The 22,208-nt window shown below is 36.3% G+C and overlaps 1 protein-coding gene across 1 annotated transcript in view; it reads right to left on the reverse strand.

Moving 5' to 3' along the window:
* LOC140151767 (gamma-aminobutyric acid type B receptor subunit 1-like) overlaps window positions 1-21,659 on the reverse strand; it is a 41,538-nt gene extending 19,879 nt beyond the window's left edge. Inside the window, exon 1 of the mRNA XM_072174102.1 lies at window positions 21,171-21,659. Within this exon, the coding sequence (XP_072030203.1) occupies window positions 21,171-21,659 (489 nt within the window). The remainder of the gene's footprint in view (window positions 1-21,170) is intronic.
* Between the last annotated feature and the right edge of the window lie 549 nt (window positions 21,660-22,208).

The following is a 22,208-nucleotide window of genomic DNA, read 5'->3' on the forward strand; positions in this document are numbered from 1 at the left end:
CAATGAGCTGGTATTATTGTTTCAGTTGGGTGAACGATTATAAAGCAAATGCAAGGTAACAATACTGTGTGAGCCTTTGTTTAAGAAATGAAACAATAGTCTGCATAATGTGAACCAGCATTCTTGAAAATGAGAAACATAATGGTTGCAGACTTCCAAACACGGTTTTGAAATAATTTCTACATATTGTTTGGTATTATCTGTCGTTTACATATCCTTCCTAAAACACAAAAGTGCGAATATTTCCAAACACCTAAATTAGCTAAAAAACACCTAAATTATACAAAACTATATTTTCTAGAATTTCAGAGAGAACTTTAAATAAAACTATATTTTCTAGAATTTCAGAGAGAACTTTAAATATTGGCCGGTTATTTTTCACACAGTGACGTTAACTAGGCAATGCCCTATTACCTATAACATACACTAAAACACCAAAGTGCGAATATTTCCAAACACCTAAATTGGCTAAAAATGTAGGACATGTTACAAAACTATATTTTCAAGAATGTCAGAGAGAACTTTAAATATTGGCCGGTTATTTTTCACACAGTGACGTTAACTAGGCAATGCCCTATTACCTATAACATACACTAAAACACCAAAGTGCGAATATTTCCAAACACCTAAATTAGGTAATAATTTAGGACATGTTACAAAACTATATTTTCTAGAATTTCAGAGAGTACTTTAAATATTGGCCGGTTATTTTTCACACAGTGAAATTAACTAGGCAATGCCCATATACCTATAACATGCACTGTTTGTAGAGATCACGCGTCAATGGTGAGAGTACTGTGTATTGTGTATAGGAAAATGGACAGTAACTGCAGTATGAATCAAACCAAATTTAGACTCCGCAAACAACGTCCAATTATTCCCATTGGTGTTTGCTACACGTGTATATAAATTATGATTTAGGGCTAATTTGAGAAGAGTTATGGCCTCCAGTTTCAAAATACACCAATCAACGTTTTTTATCAAAAACCTCGACAAAAACAAATCAAGAATTATCTGGGATAATTGCAAGTATATGAAAGTTATGATCTAAGCTACCAGATGCATCATTAATTTCCTGACTATGATATTTAGTTGTGGGAAATATGATAATGATAATGATAATAATAATAATAACACTAACAATAATAATAATAATAATAATAATAATAATAATAATAATAATAATAATAATAATAATAATAACAATAATACACAGGCTTTTATAAAGCGCCATTTCAGGTGATCACGGCGCATTGAAACAATAAACATGAAAAACACAACAACAATAAGATAATTATTTACATAGTTCTAAAACAAATCCAATATAAACTAGATGGCACAGCTGTGTTTACACCCCTGCCGCAATATCATTGATGGTCTTAAGGGGGTACTACACCCCTGGCAAATGTTGTGCCTATTTTTGCATTTTTCTCAAAAATTATAGCGCATTGGGGACAAGTAAGATATGTATAATATAGGTGCAAGGACTACAACTACTGCAATGGAAAGTCAAAAATGAGGGAAAACCAATATTTGATCAATAAATCAATAACTACTTGCTTTGAGTCGCTGAATTTTCAGCACAGTAGTTGTAGTTCTTGCCCCTATAATATACATATCTTACTTGTCACCAATGTGCTATAATTTTTGAGAAAAATGCAAAAATAGGCACAAAATTTGCCAGGGGTGTAGTACCCCTTAAGGCCATCAATGATATTGCACCAGTCTATTTGTCATCCCTCCTGACTTTGTACTCTCCTGCCCGTGGGGGATTACACTCATCCATCGACGTCACTCGCCTTGAAGTATCAAAGATAAAAAGCAGAACTCTCAAATCAGCCGCTGACAAGACATTCTTCTTTACAGCACCATCAATGTGGAACAGTCTGCCTCAAACCATAAGATCCATCGGCTCACTTCCGGTCTTCAAAAAGGCCTCAAATCCCAATTTTGTCCACAGTTATAGTTCTTGCATTGTTTCATGTTGTTTTTTTGTTGCTTCATTTATCTTATTGTTGTTGTGTTTTTTCATGTTTATTATTGTAATGCGCCGTATAACTTTGCAATCATTTTACTCATTTAATAGCGAATAATTATTTGTTAGTGCTCTGCTATGGTTGATCACAAATTGGCATACTCTTTGATCTGGTCTAACTCAAAAACGTTTTTTCTGGCGGAATCCAACATCCGTCACTATGTAATGCACTCGACGAAATATGCAATTTTCGTCAATTGATATTGAAAAAAAGTTGGCATGGAAAATCAATTTTGGCGCTTTCCTCAAAAACTGCTCATGAATTTCTTGTATCATTTCCTTTCTGAAAATGTATACTTTTATATACTTATCAACATTACTTTTAAAGATACAATACAAAACAATCTATAATAAATTACTGAGTTTAGCGAATTGGTAAGGCTAAAAACTTTTACGGTTTACATCGGAAAACGGACTTTTTACGATGCGAAGAACAAGGTCGTTCGCACTTCAATAAATCGTCGAATTTTGTTTTTGTTTACGTTAGGGGTGTCAAATTAAATTAATTAGTTTCAAAAGCACTCAAACCTCTCAGCGAGCTAAGCACTGAGTAAACACTGAGGAAACAGTCGCAATACATTACAATACAGTCATCTGTCCGAGAAGCCTCAGCCGTGTAGTCCGGTACTCCGGTCACTGAATTAACTATTATTAAGGCATTCTTTTTGGAGATCCAGACTCAGGGTTGCCAAACATTTTCAGTCAGAATCCCGGGTCGATTCATCGGGACATCGCCCAATTTTTCTCTTATAAAACCATTGGTTTTCTAGGAAACTACCGGAAGTCGCGGAAGCCAATGTTGAAAACCAGCTCAATTTCTTTGCCTTAACCATTGCTTTATATGGGACAGGAGATGTACAAATTGCGGGGAACATTTCACCCAATTGGGCTACCAAATTGTTGGTTTGGCAACCCTGACTATGAACAAGCATCTCATTTACACTATACGCTGGCGAAGTTACGTAATAATCGGATTAACTACCATAGCAATAGGTGAAAACAATTTTTGAATATACCGCGCTGCACTGATACGTTGCGCGGTAATCAGGTTTAAGCCCAATTAGTCCTATATATATCAGTGTTAACAATTACAGCATACATCACCTAGAAAGATAAATCAATAACATGGGATTGGTAGGGCAAGCCTACTGGCTTAGGAAGCCTCATCGGGGTGGGGAGGTCAATCCCCTTGTGGCCTGTACACCATCCGTGATAATAAAAACGAGTGTATCGTGTTTAGGCTGTCAAAAAAAACGGTACAAGCTACATTTAAAGTATTCTCTGAAATTCTAGAAAATATAGTTTTGTAACATTTGTAAACGATAGATAACACCAAAAAATATGAAGAAATTATTTCCAAACCGTGTTAAGTCAACAATCATTATGTTGGTCATTTTCAAGAATGCTGGTTAACAATAAGCAGACCATTGTCTCATTTCGTGAACAAAGGCCCACATACCATTGTTACCTTGACTTTCCTTTATTATCGGTTACCCAAGTGAAACTATAATACCAGCTCATTGCGATACCGAAAACAGACACATTGCGAAAACAGACACATGTGCACAACCAGAGAAGATCTGATTTAATCAGTTGAGCTGTTTTCAATGAGTGTTATCTTGGTTTAATAGCTTTTAATGGGGTTTAGGTCCTGCAAAGGTCGTGGTGAATTCTACTGTAGACATGACTGCATTATGAAACAGCCTCAAAGCGCTTTACATTTATTCCGCCATCATTACAATATGTCGGAACCACGTTTGCATCCTACAAGTGGCGCAGGGTCCATCAGTACAACGACTGTGACTACCTCTAACAGCTTCCCATTGCACCTGGGTGGGGTGAGGCAAGTGAGGCAAAGCGCCTTACCCAAGGGCACAACACGGTGGTGGGATGGGGAATCGAACCCACGCACGTCAAGCAAGCTCTCAGATTATGAGTCCAAGGCCGTAACCAGGAGCCACCGTGCCCTCACCGTGATACTTGGCTGGTTGCATAATGGATATTGATACTTGGCTGGTTGCATGGGATTTAGCCATAGCTCTAAACTAAAGCTAACATACTGGCAGGGCTATGACACTCTATTCACGTGGTTTCTTTTCCAACGCTAAAAGATTACGAATTTTGGTGGTTTGTAAATGAAAAGTGTCCGCACTATCGATTGATTACGTAACTGTTATGAATAATTTATTAGTTTTTCAATGCAATCGCCTCGACCCATTAATACATATTATCTGTATTTATCAAAGTACTTGGAATAGCAATCTGGTGAGTTCACTGAACTACGCCCAAATACTGATGGAGTTTTAATGGCGCTAATCCTCTCCATACACAGATGAACAAATACAATAGGAGAAGGTCAACACATATGACCTCCTATATGACATGTTATATGAGATGTACATTGTACAACAACCTGAATATCATAAAGATCAGTGTTCGTTTGTGCATATGAACTGCATATTTACAATACTAAATATTACTCGTTATATATTATGTCAAATATTGGTATTATGACAACACGGTATATACATTGTATATAAAACGACTAATAGATCCTACTATCATGGCGTCAGGTCATTGGTTCATCATATCCCGTATGTTTCTTAAAATTCATTCATATTTGAGACAAATTTCTGTGCCCATTTTATAGGCGTACAGGTGGATCCGGATTTTTTTGTCATTTTCATTTCTTTTTGATGAAAAAATTAAGGTTTTCCACTGCACGGAGGCCACTATGTGATACTAATTTAATGCTATTTGTAAATGAATGCGGATTCCCGGTTGTTGTTTTTCCACAGTGTGACAACTGTCCACCCATCCAGACAACATCATCACACAATAAAACGTCTGTATTTGTACGATGAGTAAATATTAAACTGAACTTTGCCTTGGAACATTGTGTAAGACGGTGTAAGATTTTGTGGGCGCCCTCAACATTATTATCCTCTTTGTATCCGTAAATGACATGGCATAGACTGTGTGAATTCTATGAAGACTACTTATACATGGGGTCATATCCATGGACACAAGTAACGATAATTGACAACACGATACGCGACTCATACTGCAGTTACTGTCCGTTTTCCTATACACAATACACAGTGCTCCACCATTGAGCTGTGACCTCTACAAATCGTGCCACGTTAAAAGGATAGGCATTTGCCTAGTTAACGTCAATGTGTGAAAAATAACCGGCCAATATTAAAAGTACTCTCAAAAACTTCTAGCAAATATATTTCTCTAACATGACCTAAAATTACAGCTAGGTTAGATGTTCAGAAATATTCGTACTTTGGTAAAACAGTGAGTGAGGGCAAGGCATAGCTAGCCAAATCCCGTGTTAATTGAATGGAGATTTGACCGAAAATGTTGGTAAACGGACCGCTCACTTCTGAAGAATGCCACACGAAAACGGTACAAGCTACATTTAAAGTACTCTCTGTTCGATCATCATGATGAGTTTTTTAAATAGTATGCCGAAATTTGGTACTGTAGGTAATTGACAAAGGGTCGTACTTCGCTGATGAGTAAGTGACAGTGAACATGAAAATCAGGGCCCATAACCCAAGTTAGTAGCTAGTTAGTGGAGGCCGTCACGGACTGATTATTGATTATTGAAGTGCCTTATTAATAGATACGCACGATTTAGGGCAAGAAAAAAAACCGGGACACTTTTGGAGACATCATCATCATCATCATCATCATCATCATCATCATCATCATCATCATCATCATCATCATCGACATCATCATCATCATCACTTTCTACATTTTTTCTAAACAACATAGGGCCTACCGTTTTAATAAGATTTTTTCTTGAAATGCATGTAACTATAATTATTGTTTAGAGCGTGATGAAATAAAACATCACGATTTTCATCACAAAACAAATATAATGCATAAGAAATCGTTTGTTTTAGAGCGTGATGATGAAATAAAACATCACGGTTTTCATCACGAAACAAAGTAATACATAAGAAATCGTTTGTTTTAAAGCGTGATGAAATAAAACATCACGATTTTCATCACAAAACAAAGTAATAGGCCTACAAAAGAAATACATTTTTCGAGAGTGATTAAATAAAACATCACGATTTTCATCACGGAACAAAGTAATACATAAGACATCGTTTGTTTGATTGCAATCAACCGCGACAGTTCGTCTCACACACATAACAATGCACTGCGATCAAATAGGTTGATGACAACATTTGATTGAATGGACTGCACTGCGCCATGATTACGTGCACCGGTTCAAATCCTTTGTTTGGAGCCAATCAATAATTTCACGTACAGCCTCTATGCAAATTAGAGTTTACACACGCTGCAGCTGGGGTAATCGACCGAAGCTGGTTGCCGTTAGTGATCACACCACTCCACGCCATACATAAATTCTGCCAGTCACATTTCCCCAATATGACATTTTTTAAAAGTAAAATTTTAATTTTAATTTTACTTCATTAAAGTTTGGCGGAGGCGGGGTTCGGACTGCTTTGGACACACTATGAATCCAGCGCCTTAGACCACTCGTCCACTTGTCTAGTTGGAATTCATTTGAAACTTATTTGAAGATATAATCGCAACTTCAACATAGGCCTACCACGTGACAAGCAAAGGTAGAAAACGTACCATATTTTGGAATTTTATTTCAAATAAAAACATTTATGTGTATTATTAGCGCTCAATTGTTGTTAACTGCGTGTTTTATACAAAATAATCCAACGATAAGCATGATAACTGGGCGTCTATATGGACAATACATTATATCGATTTTGACACGTGCTTGTGTCTCAGTACATTTCCATGGTCAGTAAAATACTATAGAGAAAAACCTACCATTTTCTTGTATACACCTTCGATGTTTTGATCAAGTATGTGAATATTTGACATTAGACCCACAATTTTTTTCAGGAAATAAAAGATTAGATTACCATAAAAACGAAACAGTAATCTTTTGCCGGGTCTAATGTTATTTATACATAGATTTTTCAACGTTTTTTCTATCCTTATTCTTGCTCAATTAAAAAATATTTTGGCGTATATAAAATTGAAATAAAATTCTCTGCCTCATAAACGACATCAAATGTGCCACAATTGGGTATCACGAATCGTTATATATGATGTGCAGTTAATATTCATATTTTCTTTTACACAGAGGATGCTTCAGTTTTGACAGGAAAAATATTTTCTTGAAAACCCTCTCACTCGGTTATTTTAAAAAGGTAACCACGCTTCCCTAGAATGTGCAATAAATTAGCATTAAAATTTTTCTTATTCTAACAGCAAGCGTTTCTAGAATGTATTATGGCGAAATGTGGTGTAGTTAGTGATCGAATGCATGAGCTTATTTGCTTTATTGAATCGATTTACTGGATTAATTTCCTGTTAACTGGGTTTAATGCCACAAAGGTCGAATCGGGCTTGCAATGGACGATAAGTGCATCATGTACCACTAATAATTAATAATGCCGGGTAGGGCCTACTCCTGGGCGACTCGTGTGGGCAAGGACGCTTTAATAGGACGGTGACCAAATGAGTCTCAAATTTCACCGGGGAGGGGAGGGGCACTCAAGTATGATAATGTAGGCCTATACGCATGTGTGGCCAACTTATTTAAACACCCCCTAAAACGAGTTTTACCCTACCAGCAAATTTAGGATCAATAGGCCTAACTTAATACACTAAAGGAAGTTTTGGATGAGAAAACGGCCATTTTGATGAGAAACGGCCAAAATGGTGAGAATTTAAATTTTCTCATTCTTTTGGATGAGAAACTTCCTGGTGTGTGTGTCAATCATTATTGTCTTATTAAAATCCGGGACTTTGGTTGACCTGTGCTAGACTCCAGCACATGTTAATGACGCAAAGACAGTTGTGGTAACACCATGGTCGCAGACCTGCAAAAAAGCTCAAAAACAGATAGTAATGAAACCAGTTTTTATTTTCCTTGCTCTAGCGAGTTCACAGAGAAGGTGTTTCTAGTACAATGCAGCGTCGGACTCTAGCTGAGAGCGTAGGACTCCAAGAAGGGCTCTCCATACACAAATGAACAAACACAAAGGAAAGTAGTCTCCTCCGTGACCAGCTTGATTTCGATGGAGCGAAACCAAATTGGCTGCAGAGGAGACGGGTAATTTTGCCATGCAAATGAGGTGAGTGCCCTCTCAAGAATAACTACTCTCTGATACTGGCTTTGAATCCTCGTTCATGCTTCTGGTTTCGAAGCTGTGAAGTGACGCGGAAAACAAAACTGTTTATCGAAACAATTTGACTTGTCTAATTTCGAAGGTCGTTTAGTTAAAAGCGTTATACCTCATTCGGAATGACATGTCAAAGCAATTAGTGATGAGTCCACTATATAATTATTATAAGGTCATTTCATTGAAAGCGCGTTTTTCTTTCTTTTCCATTATGGATCTTTTCGATCGATGTTGTTGATTCTTTCCGCATTTTTACAAGACATCGATGTTATGTTATTGTTTGTTTTGAATATTAATTTTCTTTTTGCATGCCGGGAATTTGAGTTCTTTTATTTACTTATATAAACCATATAACCTTCGCACATGCCATAATTTTATTAATTCGTTCATTAAAAGGGCTTTTAAATGTGTATTTCTGAATCTTAAGAAGCCATTTAAAATTTATTACTAACCTGTATTTTGTGAATCGAATCGAATCAGAAATTTAACAAAATATTCATTTTTAACTTGAGGAGACGGGAGACAGTAACTCGGGGGAGGGGGGAATAGGATTATATAGGGTTTAATGTTTAAATCAAGCAGGCTGTTTTTCTATGCTGCAAATGCTTTAAAATCAATGTATTATTGCATAGTAACTAGGATATCAATCAATATCTGTCATGTCAACGTGTGAACATATAGATTAAATGCCTTATTAATGGGCAAATTCGGAAAAATGTACTTTTTTTCCTTAAAAGGTTCAATATTCATTGGTCTCCTTTGGAGGCATCTTTTTGCTAGTATAATAAGATTTCTAGTACGGGCAAAGAGAATACGAAATTCCTTGCCATATTACAATGAAATTCTAGAAGATTGCTAAGAATAAATCTGCAATATGTCAAATTAGTAAATAAAAAATAATAAACGTTGAGCATTGTGTAAAGAAATGGCATTCGCCGTATGCATGTTATAAGAATCAGGTCTACCAAACTTTAAGGGGCAGGTTCTAGATGCTAGGTAGGTAGAGGTTAAAAACCGATTGTTGCCTTTTTGACAAGAAGACATGAGTATTCAATTTTATGTGTATTTACTGGGGTTGGGATAGGATTATGTAGGGTTTAATTCTATGCTGCAAATATATTGTGATGTACTCTGTATAATTGTGTATCATGAAATAGGGGAAGTTACCTTTCTAATCATGCAATAGTTTGTTTATTATGACATCACGGGGAAAACCCAGATGACTGCAATAACAATATCATTTATCAAGACTATTTATATCAAGGGGAAAATCCCCTGATATCAGAATGTTGCAATAATGCACAATGGTCAGTGGTAATGTCTATTATTAGAACATTTGGGAAAATCCCAGATGGTTTGCTATAAAACATGTTGCTGGTAATAATTCTAGGCAGACCTGTATCGATGTGATTGTAAAATGTGGTTGGTGTAGTTACCTCTCAAAAATGAGAGCAATAATAATTAAGCTGGATACTCAGAGAGTATTACAAAGTGTGGCCATGGAGGATTCCTACAGTGCTACAAGTTCAGCCTTTGAGCGATGAAGATTATGTAGATGGATCTCGTCAAGTGCGGATACCGTTGTTTGCCCACACGGCAATTGTTTTGTCCTATTATCCTCAACGTGCTGAAATTATGGTTATTATTTTGGAGCTACGAAAATGGACCAAAGTAAGACATAGGGTCTACTGCGGATTGTGTCGGACTTTATGGAAAAGGTTACAATTATGATCATCTGGATACAGATCTGACAGGCTGCAATAACCTTTATCATTGAGACAGTTTATAGTGTTGATCTGGACTAGCTAACTAATATGCTTACAGTCCAATTCCTTCAAAGAAAGGAAATTGCTAACCAGAAATATTTTACGTAGTCAATGCACTACTGCCTGCCAGTGTTGTCGGAGAAGATCTAGAATACGTCAAAGAACGTACTTCTTCCAAGAAAGGAAAATATATTCTTCTGCCGATTTGCTGAAGTCTGGTTAAAGGAGCAACACAATTACTGTCAATATAAGTGGGGACAACTGCATCGCAGTCCTGCTTCCTGAAGATATAGTGTGAAAGTTGGAAATAGCACCATAGCAGCGCAAGGAGTTAAGTTTGGAGAAAGCAGCGCAAGGAGAAAGCAACGCCATTTTTGTGTGAGGATTTCATACGCAAGGATATTTATAAATGCAAGTGTTCAATGGACTTCGCTGATTTTCGCAGGACAAGTGAATAAGGATATATTACATCAGTCGTCCAGAACATTGCAAGAACTTAATGATCACCAAGAAGAAGAATGCTGGCTAAGTACTAAATAGTTAAAGAGTGATTATATTTGATTATTGTGTATATGCATTTGTTGTCATATATTGTACCAATCATAAAGTGCTTTCAATTAAAGACTTAGATTTTGTTAGCTTAATCAAACGGTGTATTTGTGTTGTGCATCCATGTGAGTTCGGGTAAAAGGTGATTTTGGCCTTGAGTCAAGTACGACTCGTAACAATGTCAAATTAATTAAGAAAATAATAAACGTTGAGTATTGTGTAAAGAAATGGCATTCTTCGTATGCATGTTATAAGAATCATTTGTGAATCCCTGTTAAGAGGCATCCACCATATTATTAAGAATGGAGCGTGTTAGTTTATCATCGCTCAGCAATATTGTCACCAACGCACTGAAGGGTCTATTGTTCTATTGTGTCCAATTTGAACGCTGACATATTGGAAAATGTTGACACCTACAGCTGTTCAATTGGGCGACTTTATTGTTAGGTGCTTTTATTCATACATTGGGCGTATCGAGCTGCATCGGTTGGTCCGCAATTATATTTAATATAGTATTATAGGCCTACAAGTATTATTTGCTTTGCTTTATTGATTGATTCAGAAATAGTATGGCTATATGCTTCTCGAGTTATTAGCAAATATATCACATTTGAGGTCCATGGTAGACTCGCTTGCCAGTCCTATATACGCGGTGCTTATGTAAATTATTATGGTAGGCCTATATGATAAAACACGATGTGGACCGCGGCTAATGTCCTTAAAAATACTACAGTAGGAGCGATATCATAATTACTTCAAATCCTTATATGTAGGCCTATTGGCAAACATTGTGTAGATTCTTATATCCGCCACACAGAGCGCACACTTTGCCCACAGAAATGTGTTCAAATATCTATGCTTTGCCTATGCTGAACTGTCCGTAGCGAAATGGTAGAGCAAAGCGTGTTCACTGAGTATAATCAAATGAGCACACAAACCAATTTGGGCGCTGCAATAGGTTTGTATTGCAGGCGAACCTCTGTTTTGTGTGCATGCGACAACTCAATCATACCCTTGGGTTGCATTACAACAAAGGATACCTCTCGCTTGTGTAGACGCTTTGACGTGACTTTCGTTTCATCACTTATTGACAGTAGCCTGTCTATTATAGCGTTAATACGCTGTCAGGTCAGTTACCGATTTAATGGCGGAAGCCCTTTGTCTCAAACAAAAGGTACCTCTCGATGAATAGCGTTTCGGAAACTCAAATAGGCACAAAGGAACAATAAGCGTATCTATTTCCTCTCCTTTCTATATTAGCTCCATGATTGTCACTACGAAGTTGATTGACAGACATCATATATAGATAGTGATGTCAGACACACCTTTGACATACCTATGCATTTGGACCAATCAGAACGCAATCAACACCGCTGTAGACTTCGCCTCTGTGTACTTTCAATCTACTTCCATTTCACCCCTCCCCTATAGGGCCTATTACAAAGCGGCAATGTTAAGGTTATACGATGTATTGTTGTCGAAGCAGCAGGAAAAAAAAGTAGTTCACAGCATCTTCCGAATGGTAGTGACCTTTAGCAAAAATTGCATTGCTCAATTCATAGCGAGCGTATAGAAGAATTCAAATATCACAGATATACTTTTGTAGGTCCTGTGGTTCTTGAGTTATGTTATAAAGAGGGCTGAAACAACACTTTTGTAAAACGTACATAACTCATTAACAACAATAAATTAAGCAAGTTTTCAAAGTATATAATTTATAGAATGAACTTTTGCAAAACAACAAAGTGTTATTTTTCAATAATATATTGACTCAGATAATGAAAATCGACTTTTTTGGCTCCTTCGACCAACAATCCCTCGTATACCCTTAATGCCGTTCAGACGGACAATCATCAATGCTGTTTATAATATGTACTAAATAATATATCACAAATTATATTTGCCTACCTTATTCTTTGAATTATGTTCTCTCACCTCAAAATATATATCATTGCGTATGTTTTTCGTATGTTGTGACAATCAAGCCCAAATACTTGAAATAAGACTAATTTCAGATTATACAGTCAAAATATTTTTAAATCTTACACGCAAATAATAATTAAACCTGATTTAAAGTAAAATCATGAACCCGTACCCTAGCTGTCACTAATAAAAGCATTTATATTTGATTATTATCATAACATTAGTCTATGATCGTCTTCCCGTCTAAATAGATCCTTATTATGCAATACGCTGGCGAAGTTACGTAATAAATCGGATTAACTACCATAGCAATATGTTCAAACAATTTTGAATATATCGCGTAGCGCGCAGAAATATTATATTTTACACTATTTCGCCCAGTATCAGGATAAAAAAAGGGCTCTATTACGATAATGTGCGCTCGCAGCGCGAAAAATATTTGTATTTTACACTATTTTGGCCCATGATTGGGGTGAATTTCGGTGGAAAGGGGCCTCCTTGCCCTTGTTTGGAAGACTTTTGTTGTAACAGTGATTGTTGGACCCATCCACAGATGCTCCGGTTTCCAAAATGCATACCATGCAAGCGCCCTCAGCCGGGAGAGGTCACTGGTGCTAGAACCCATCATGGAACGACATGATGCAGTCATGTCTACAGTAGAATTCACCTCGACCTTTGCAGGACTTAAACCCCATTAAAAGCTATTAAACCAAGATAACACTCATTGAAAACAGCTCAACTGATTAAATCATATCTTCTCTGGTTAAATACACACAACATATGTTTCTGCTTTACACGTACAATGGAGCAATGAGCTGGGATTATGGTTTCAGTTGGATGAACGATTATAAAGCGAGCGCTAGAGAACAATTCTGTGTGGTCTTGGTTTACGAAATGAGACAATACGTGCTTATTGTTAACCAGCGTTCTTGAAAATGAGAAGCATGGTGGTTTGCAGACTTAACACGGTTTGTAAATAATTTCTTCATATTTTTGGTGTTATCTGTCGTTTACATATCCTTCCTAAAACACCAAAGTACGCATATTTCCAAACATCTAAATTAGCTAAAATTTAGGACATGTTACAAAACTATATTTTCTAGAATTTCAGAAGAGTACTTTTAATATTGGCCGGTTATTTTTCACACAGCGACGTTAACTAGGCAATGTACTATTACCTATAACATACACTAAAACACCAAAGTACGCATATTTCCAAACATCTAAATTAGCTAAAAATTTAGGACATGTTACAAAACTATATTTTCTAGAACTTTAGAAGAGTACTTTTAATATTAGCCGGTTATTTTTCACACAACGACGTTAACTAGGCAAATCCCCATACTTTTAACGTAGGCTATTTGTAGAGGTCACGCGTCAATGGTAAGAGCACTGTGTATTGTGTATAGGAAAACGGACAGTAACTGCAGTATGAAGATATTTAAAATCGGTGACATACTTGATGGGTTCTCCGTACACTTGGAGCGGTGGCCGATGGCCATGTACTCGGTTTGAGGAACAATGATGATGAAACCCAGGCTTTCTGCTGCAGCCACCGTTCTGGCCAGCCGAGCCGGCGCCCGCGGGATGAAAGATTCAAGTAAGGTAAAATCGTCAGCGAAATCCAAGTCGTTCAAAACCTTGGCAGGATATCGCCTGGAACGACGCGGATGTGTTTCAACACCACTGTTAGTCCCCTAGCAGCCATCTTCATAAATTAAAAAAACAGTCGACGAGAACAACGAATAGGAATGGAGCCAGAGACACCGCCACCCGGGACCGTCAACCACCACCACGGCGCTTTGTGAATTAGTAGCATACAGTATTTGTTTCAAGATCTAGTAGCATACAGTATACGTATTCTCAGGTATTGCCTTTATACGATGGTCTCTGGGATACCATAGTGCCGCAAAACAGAACACACCATCTTCCTGTTGATTGAATCAAAGGCTTTCTTGAAGTCAATGAATGTAACAGTGAGCGGGAGTTGGCCCCGCACACCGACATCGCCCGGTTAATAATTACATTATGCAGCAGAGACACTGAAATGAATACCCGGGACCATATACGTCAACATTTAGGGCACACGCAATTCTGCTACTAAATCGAACACAATAATACATTTTAAAAAAATCGACAATACTCGCCCTGTGAAACAAACACAAAACACAATGGCTATAGTGTGCAACAAGTTGTGTTCCTCTTCCGGTTTCACTTCAATAAATGTTGCTTTCGTTCAAAACTGATACTCTGTATCATAGGCGGACTTGTCAGTTTTAATCCTAATTTAAAATAGTTGTAGTCTTTCTTTCTTTTAATAAAAATAATCCTGCCCTATATCATGACATGTATCCCCGGGATCGATACACGTGAATGTGCTATGCACGATTTGATATTCAGACGATAAATCTTTGGATACCGGGGTAGAAAATGATGAATATCTCCCGCAATTGATTTAGTCTAAAGAAGCCAGATTTTGTTCCTTGCACTTGAATATACGTGTTCAATGGATATGATAGTCGTTAGCTTGCGTCTTGAGAAAGAACCATTGCGTCTTGAACTCAAAAACTGACAAAAATACTCTGATTTTATATGTGCCGAACTATAGTGCAGCGTAGGCTAGCAGCTGCTAGCTGCACTCACTCGTGCAAGCAGTCTAAAAGCATTATGACCATTGACCTCATCAATGGTGTATACATGCTCACTCACACACAGAGAGGTCAATTACCAGGCTATTTTGAGTACCTACCTTGGCGATTTCTGCCATGAAGATATCGGGGCACTGTGCCCCGGGAAATGGCAACTATGGAAAGCCTCCATAATTCTACGAAGGATATGCGTTTGCTGTGCACAGCTTCTGCCTGGTCTAAATCCGGCCTGGTTACTTCCCACTTCAGGACCAACATGGTCCCCAACTCTATCCAGCAGGATCCTACTATACACCTCAAATAAACAAGCCTATTGAATTTCCTCAAATATTAATATATATATAGCATTTTTACTCAAATTTGCTCCAAATTGACCCACCCCTTACTTAAACTTAAATGTTGACGACTGTCTACTTTGCCACAATAAAGGAATTGTTAAAGTCCATAATTTTGATATATAGTGAGTTATAAACAAAAGAAGTTGGTTGAATGTACCATTACATAATTAGATATAATTACATGAAAAAAGGTTCAGAAAGACGTGAACCTACATGACCTATGTAGAATTAAGAAAACACATAATTGTATGGCTAGCTATCTATTCATAGATATTTTCATTTTCAAAATAAACAAGTAATTTTGAATAACAGTGACAAATATGCATAGCATATACCGGTAGTAATTGAAGTATTAAGTGCAATATCAGATATTTATTTAGTAGGGTTGGCCACGGTCAAAACAAATTTTCTTGCTGAGGTGAAAGGACTTTGGTTGGATGTTACAAAAATGCATTTCGAAAATTCAGCTGAAGTCCGTTGCCATCGGGCAACGACCCGATTTGTGTTTTTTACAATTTTCGCCTATTTTGGAGCTTAAAAAAAGTGAAAAATGCCCTTAAAAGGGCGCCTCGTTGCCTTAATATACAAGTTGGTATTTAAAAATAAATTGTATCATAAAAAAAGCCCTATCCTTGTTCTATCTACAAACGATGTTGTGTTTAGAGATTCTTTTTTTAAAGATCGATTTCGGACCTGGCAACACTGCAAATTTTTCAAATAGAGTGCGCACGGTAAACCAAAAATGGTATTAAAAACACAGCATCTGGCAACACTGTATGATTAATTATTTTGTTTCCAAACATTCAAAACAGGTGAAAATTATGATAAAATGATTTATAATAATAGACTGTGATTTGACTGGATTGACTAGATTCATACATGAAAACTTGACCTATTTGAGCTATTTTGCGTAATGTAGCTTTCATAATTTTGGGCATCTGGCAACACCGCATTAAAATTAAACTTCATTTATTGTTTCCAAACATTCAGAATCGTTGACCATGATGATAAAGTGACTCTATGATACAACTCATTACATCACATGTGCTAAATCGAAGGCAAATTGCAGCAAATGTTCCTTTTATGAGAATTTTGAATTTTTACAAAATGTATGTTTTTCTGGCAACACCTTCCTTAGAGAAATAAATTTCCCCAAGCTGTTCTTATTAGATATGTTGGGGGCAAGGTATGTTCTACCAATAACCATAACGACAAAATCCTAGGTGAGCGCGAAAGTTAATTTTTCGTATCGCCAAAATCGGTAAAAAATGGCATTTTTCAAATTTGAAAAACTTGCAGTGTTGCCAGGCCCGAAATCGATATTTAAAAAACATATCTCTAACCACAACTTCGTTTGTAGATAGAACAAGGATAAGGCTTTTTTTAAGATACAGTTTATTTTTAAATACCAACTTGTATATGAAGGCAACAAGGCGTCCTTTTAAGGGCGATTTTCACTTTTTTAGCTCCAAAATAGGCGAAAATTGTAAAAAACACAAATCGGGTCGTTGCCATGGCAACGGACTTCAGCTGAATTTTCGAAATGCATCTTTGTAACCTCCAACCAAAGTCCTTTCACCTCAGCAAGAAAAAAAATTGTGACCTTGGCCAACCCTACTAAATAAATATCTGATATTGCACTTATTAGGCTTGAATATATACAAGCGTTTATTTAAATATTTTTGTCAGAGTTTTGTATTGATAAACATTCCTGATTGATGGCCATGGATTTTATGGCCGTTTTGATTTTTAAAAACAATCATCATCCTTCAAATTTGTTTTAGGTACGTTCGATTGGTAGGTTCGTCGATGTATCGTCCATTTAAAGGGGGGTAACCCTATCGGTTTAGGATATGGATTCTCTTCAAACTTACATACAATGTCAAATATTGTCCCCTTTATCCATCTATGTGAGAAATCGGGAACAATTTCAGCATAAATGTGAATAATTAGCATATTAGCAAGCCAATACACTGGTACGCGTGAATTGCATTCTGGTCAGGCATCCCGAAACAACGGCCGAGTGCATGTCCCGGTGGAAACAGGAAGTGTTCGCCTTGGCACTGAAAACCGGCTCGCTGTACACTTTTATACCCTCTATTCATACTGATTAATCTTAAAAAACATTACATATCACTGCGCTCATTATCATTCTTGACAAGATAGCCCATGCTGTATTTACTTCGCTTAATTATTTCTTTATTTTTAGCTATATCATGCACATTTTCACATATTTATGATTTTTCTTTGTTTTATTTTTTAATAAGGGGGAGGTGCTCTCATAATTTTTTTCATATTCCTCGTATCATGCTTGACAATATAGGTCATGTTTCCTTATTTATTTCGCCTCTTATGTATTTCTTTATTTTTGTTTTTTGTTTTATATCATTATAGCGCCATCTATAGTTTGACATTAGGGGCCTATTTGATGTATTTTGCGGACGAATTGGTACTGGGGTGAAGTCTTCCGAATCTATTCCGATTTCATTCTATGACTACCCAAAACTCCCGTGTCGTGTAAAATGCGACCAACTGGTAGCCTGTAACAAGGTGGTTTTTCAAGATTTCTTCGGAAATACATCGATTTGAAGCGTCAAATTGCAGGATGGTAATGAGAAAAATACGATTCATTTTATGATATCAAAAACTCATCAACAATGAGAAAAATCGGGGGGATGATGCTGTTGATCGGGTTACGGACCTTTAATATATTTACTCAATCAAGTTAAATTTTGTGTCATTCTTCAACTAATCGAAGTGGAAAATTCACCGGGTGTAGTTGAATCAAATATCTGCACAATGAGTATCCATTGCATTGAATTCGTCGGATTTACCAATGGTTTAATGTATTTTCTCATAGATGTGAAAAAGAGGATCAGAAAATTATTATTGTTTGTGAGTTCGTATCGATTATAACAAAAATGAGTGAAATTATCAATAACAATGAATAAGTTACTCGCGTATGTGTGTAGGGTGGAGGCGATGAAATGGATGTGCAAAGCTGATACGAATATAACTAAAGAGATAGGAAGCAATGCACTTTTACCATTATTCATTGTGAACCATGTTTTACGTGGCATCAGCATACAAATATATACCTCAATTAATTTCTTAAATTGTGCAATCACTAAAAGAACATGCGCATAAAATTATCAGTACATGCACAAACATTCAATTCTTAATATGAAAAAAAATCAGACTCATAGGTTGCATTAATTTAGCAGGAATTATTACACAAAATGAGCCAAAATTCAAGAAATTATGTCAAAATCTGGCAAAAAAGAGGTTAGCATTACATTTTGACATAATTTAATGAATATCGACCCATTTTGTGCATTGCGTCCTATCTCTTTAGTTATATTCGTCTCAGGTGCAAAGAGCGTGGGATGTGCATAACTGCTTATGTAAAAGTGAAGTGACGGAGTTGATTGTGATAGAGGAAGGAACGCTACCTTGTTTGCCTTGCCATCAGCAGGGTGTATTGAGATAGGAACAATCAATTACTTAAATTGCCCTCGTGAAATGCATCGACAACATAATTGTCAGACTTTACTTGATGAGCAGAGTGCAATACAATTAACACATTCCATTCTATGTACTAAAATTTAAAAAGTGATCTTTTCACATTGTGTGGGGGGCGTATTTGTACATAATGTGACCGTACAACACGAATGAGCCGTAAATTCCCTAAATTGTATTCTGAGTTACAGTGTAAAATGTGTATGAAGGTCGTATTCATCGGTAACTTAAGCTGGCGCGACATCTTTCTCATTTTGATATTCAAACACCAATCAATAATCCTATTGTTGAAGTGGATAATAAGCTTCTATCTTAAATGGCTATAGAATTGTTAATAGCGCTGGTCTTTGTTTGTTTTGGCTAAATCCTGTTCAAGTGGTGGGTTACCAGGCAAAGTATTTTGTATAGGTATGTATAACCAACAATTAACAATGAGAGAACTTTCTTAAACCTCGTTGACTTGGGGATGATTTGAAATGACCGCTAATTATGACTGTTTGATATTTGTTGCCAGCAATGTGGAAAAAGAGACACATGTAGAAACGAAAGAAGCTACCATTTTGTTGAAGGAGCAAAGTTTACTCTGGATATCGTTTGAAGTCAAATGAGCTTATGATGATTTTTCTAAACACGAAATAAAACAAAATTGACCGGGGAAGGAATTTACGGCTCATTCGCCTTGTACGGTTACATAATTTATATGTGATGCGATCAAACAAAATCAGTCGGAACTCGGAAATATTGATTTTAAGATATAGCCAAACAAAGGATATATTTCCTTCTGTTTTCCGTTGTTTTGGAAATTCTTTAATTGTTCATATATTTGGAACTGCTTCTTCAATTTCAATAGGGATTTCTGCGAAATGCAGCTTTGTAAAAGCTTTTTACAATCATAAGACACTGAAAATTTAATATTTCCGAGTTCCGACTGATTTTGCTTGATCTATTTATATGATTTGTGTGATCTTTAATTTACTATGACAATAGGTCACTGTAAGCATTCTCTTAAAATTTAATAGCAAGACAGCACGAGAGAAGGTGGTATGTGTAACGTTTGATTTATTTTGTGAGCACTTCCAAGAGCAGGAAACTCTACCTTGAATTTGACTTGCCAACAGCATACTACAATGAGATAAAAACAATCAATTACTTGAATTGCCCTCGCGAAATGCATCCACAAAATAATAGTCTATTTTTCTAATGCTGTGTTTCTAACTTCAACTTTATTTCCATGATCAAAAAACAGACATGTACTTATTAAATACACTACTACATAGTAAGATTAAAAGAAATAATCATGATGCAAAGGCCAATATAGCTAGCATTGACCCCCCCATTTATAAGACAGAAAAAAAAAGAAAAACGAAAGACTATCAGACAAGACACTTTATGTGTCTTGTCTGCTCTAAGAATTAATTGTAAGATGAGATAAGATGCAATTCGGGTTTTTTTCAAAAGTTTTCCGATGATTTTGAAAAAACCACAATAATAATTGTGAGATTTAGCTTCTTTGACTTTTTTATTGAAGGACTTCCATAGGATTGGGCATGTAGTTCTGACTCGACTGCTTGATCAGTAAAAATAATTATTTCTTGTTTGATTACAATTGTTGCTGTTTCTTGTGTGCTAGCTATGTATATCATGGCGTTTTATAAAGAAGTTATTAAACGAGCTTGTTATTGATTAGGACAATATTTGTACATACACCTAATTCTTAGGTATCAATACGTTTAAAATATCACATTATTTGATATAGGTCTCACAGCCCACCTTTGAAACTTATGTGGTGTTTTTTCTCAAGATAATTAAACGTTGCATTCATTTGGCGATTTGGTATCCTTATAATGTAAACAGTCATGGTTTTCCATCATTATGATATGATTAGAAAATCATAAACAATATTGCAAGTGACTTAGAAAATCCAAGTACGAACAGAAAGAGCACTTGTGATTATTATTTTTAGTTTGCTTACGTTGGGCCTTAATCATATTTCATGCTTGAGTGCCTCAAACGTCTACAAAATGTGAGTACAAAACGTTACTTCACACTTTCCAGTTCGCATTTACAAATCTCGGACGGTCATTTTTTCGTATGTCGGGCATTGTCTGAGAGAAAATAACTAAATAAAGTCCAAAATATTAGAGTATAACATGATTGAATATTCATTTAAAACAATAAGCCATTTGTTTTACCTTTGTATCATTCCATATCGGCCGTAATTCATATTGTGGTAATATGTCCGATCGGGCGTTGATGTCATCGAATGCCATTTCTATTGCAGGAACACAGCCGCTACCATCCCATCCACCAGTATCGGGACCGTCATAAAATGCGCTGATATAAAGAGGGATTTTCTCGTCTGGTCTTCTGGTAATCTGATGAAGTGTATTTTCCTGAGTGGTACATTTGCTGCAAATCATAGCACACGATGAGTTTGTATCATTGTTATCTAAATTTTTCAAACTCTCAGTAACTGTGAACATTGGCGAAACTAGATCTGTAACATTCCATGTCTCAAATACTGTGTGTCCGGTTGTGGTACTTATATCAAATTCGTCAAAAACTTGAGTGGTATCATTTTCTAATTGCATATTCATGTAAGCTGTAGAAGTTGACACATTTTTAATCACATCAGCAGCTGCTGTCTTAATGAGCACAAGTACGAGCAACAAGCGAATCATACTGAACGTCTAGCACTCAGAATTCAAATGAGAAATATCTGCCAAATCGAGTGAATCAAGTTATTATAAGTACACCTCTTGAAACACGCCACAGTAGATTCGACTCATATGATCTAATAAAATAATAGCGGTTTTTGTTGCTGTTGTTGTTGGGTTTGTTGGTTTTTGGTGGGTTTTTTTCATTTTGTAATAGTAGTTGCTGCTGTGACGCACAAGGCTGGTGTAATAATTGAACCGAGGCTCACAAAATTGTGAGATTAATTGCTTCTTCGAATAATTTCTTGCTCGGTTGTTTTCCAATCAGCAATTGGTTGCACATTCTTTTGAAGTGAAATTGTTATAGCCGATGTGGTACAAAAGGGGGCTACTATTGGTCACAGAAGTCAGAATAAGACATTTGGTTCTAATCCTTCATACATAGAAATCTGCTGTGCAGAGATACTTTTCTTTTTAATTCAAATTCTTTTCGGCAACAAAACTGAATTAATGTGAGTAAGATCATACAGACATTTGTCTATCCTGATCATATCATTAAACTCGAGATGTGAA

This window comes from Amphiura filiformis, chromosome 5 (genome assembly GCF_039555335.1).
Source record: "Amphiura filiformis chromosome 5, Afil_fr2py, whole genome shotgun sequence".
Classification (NCBI taxonomy): Eukaryota; Metazoa; Echinodermata; class Ophiuroidea; order Amphilepidida; family Amphiuridae; genus Amphiura; species Amphiura filiformis.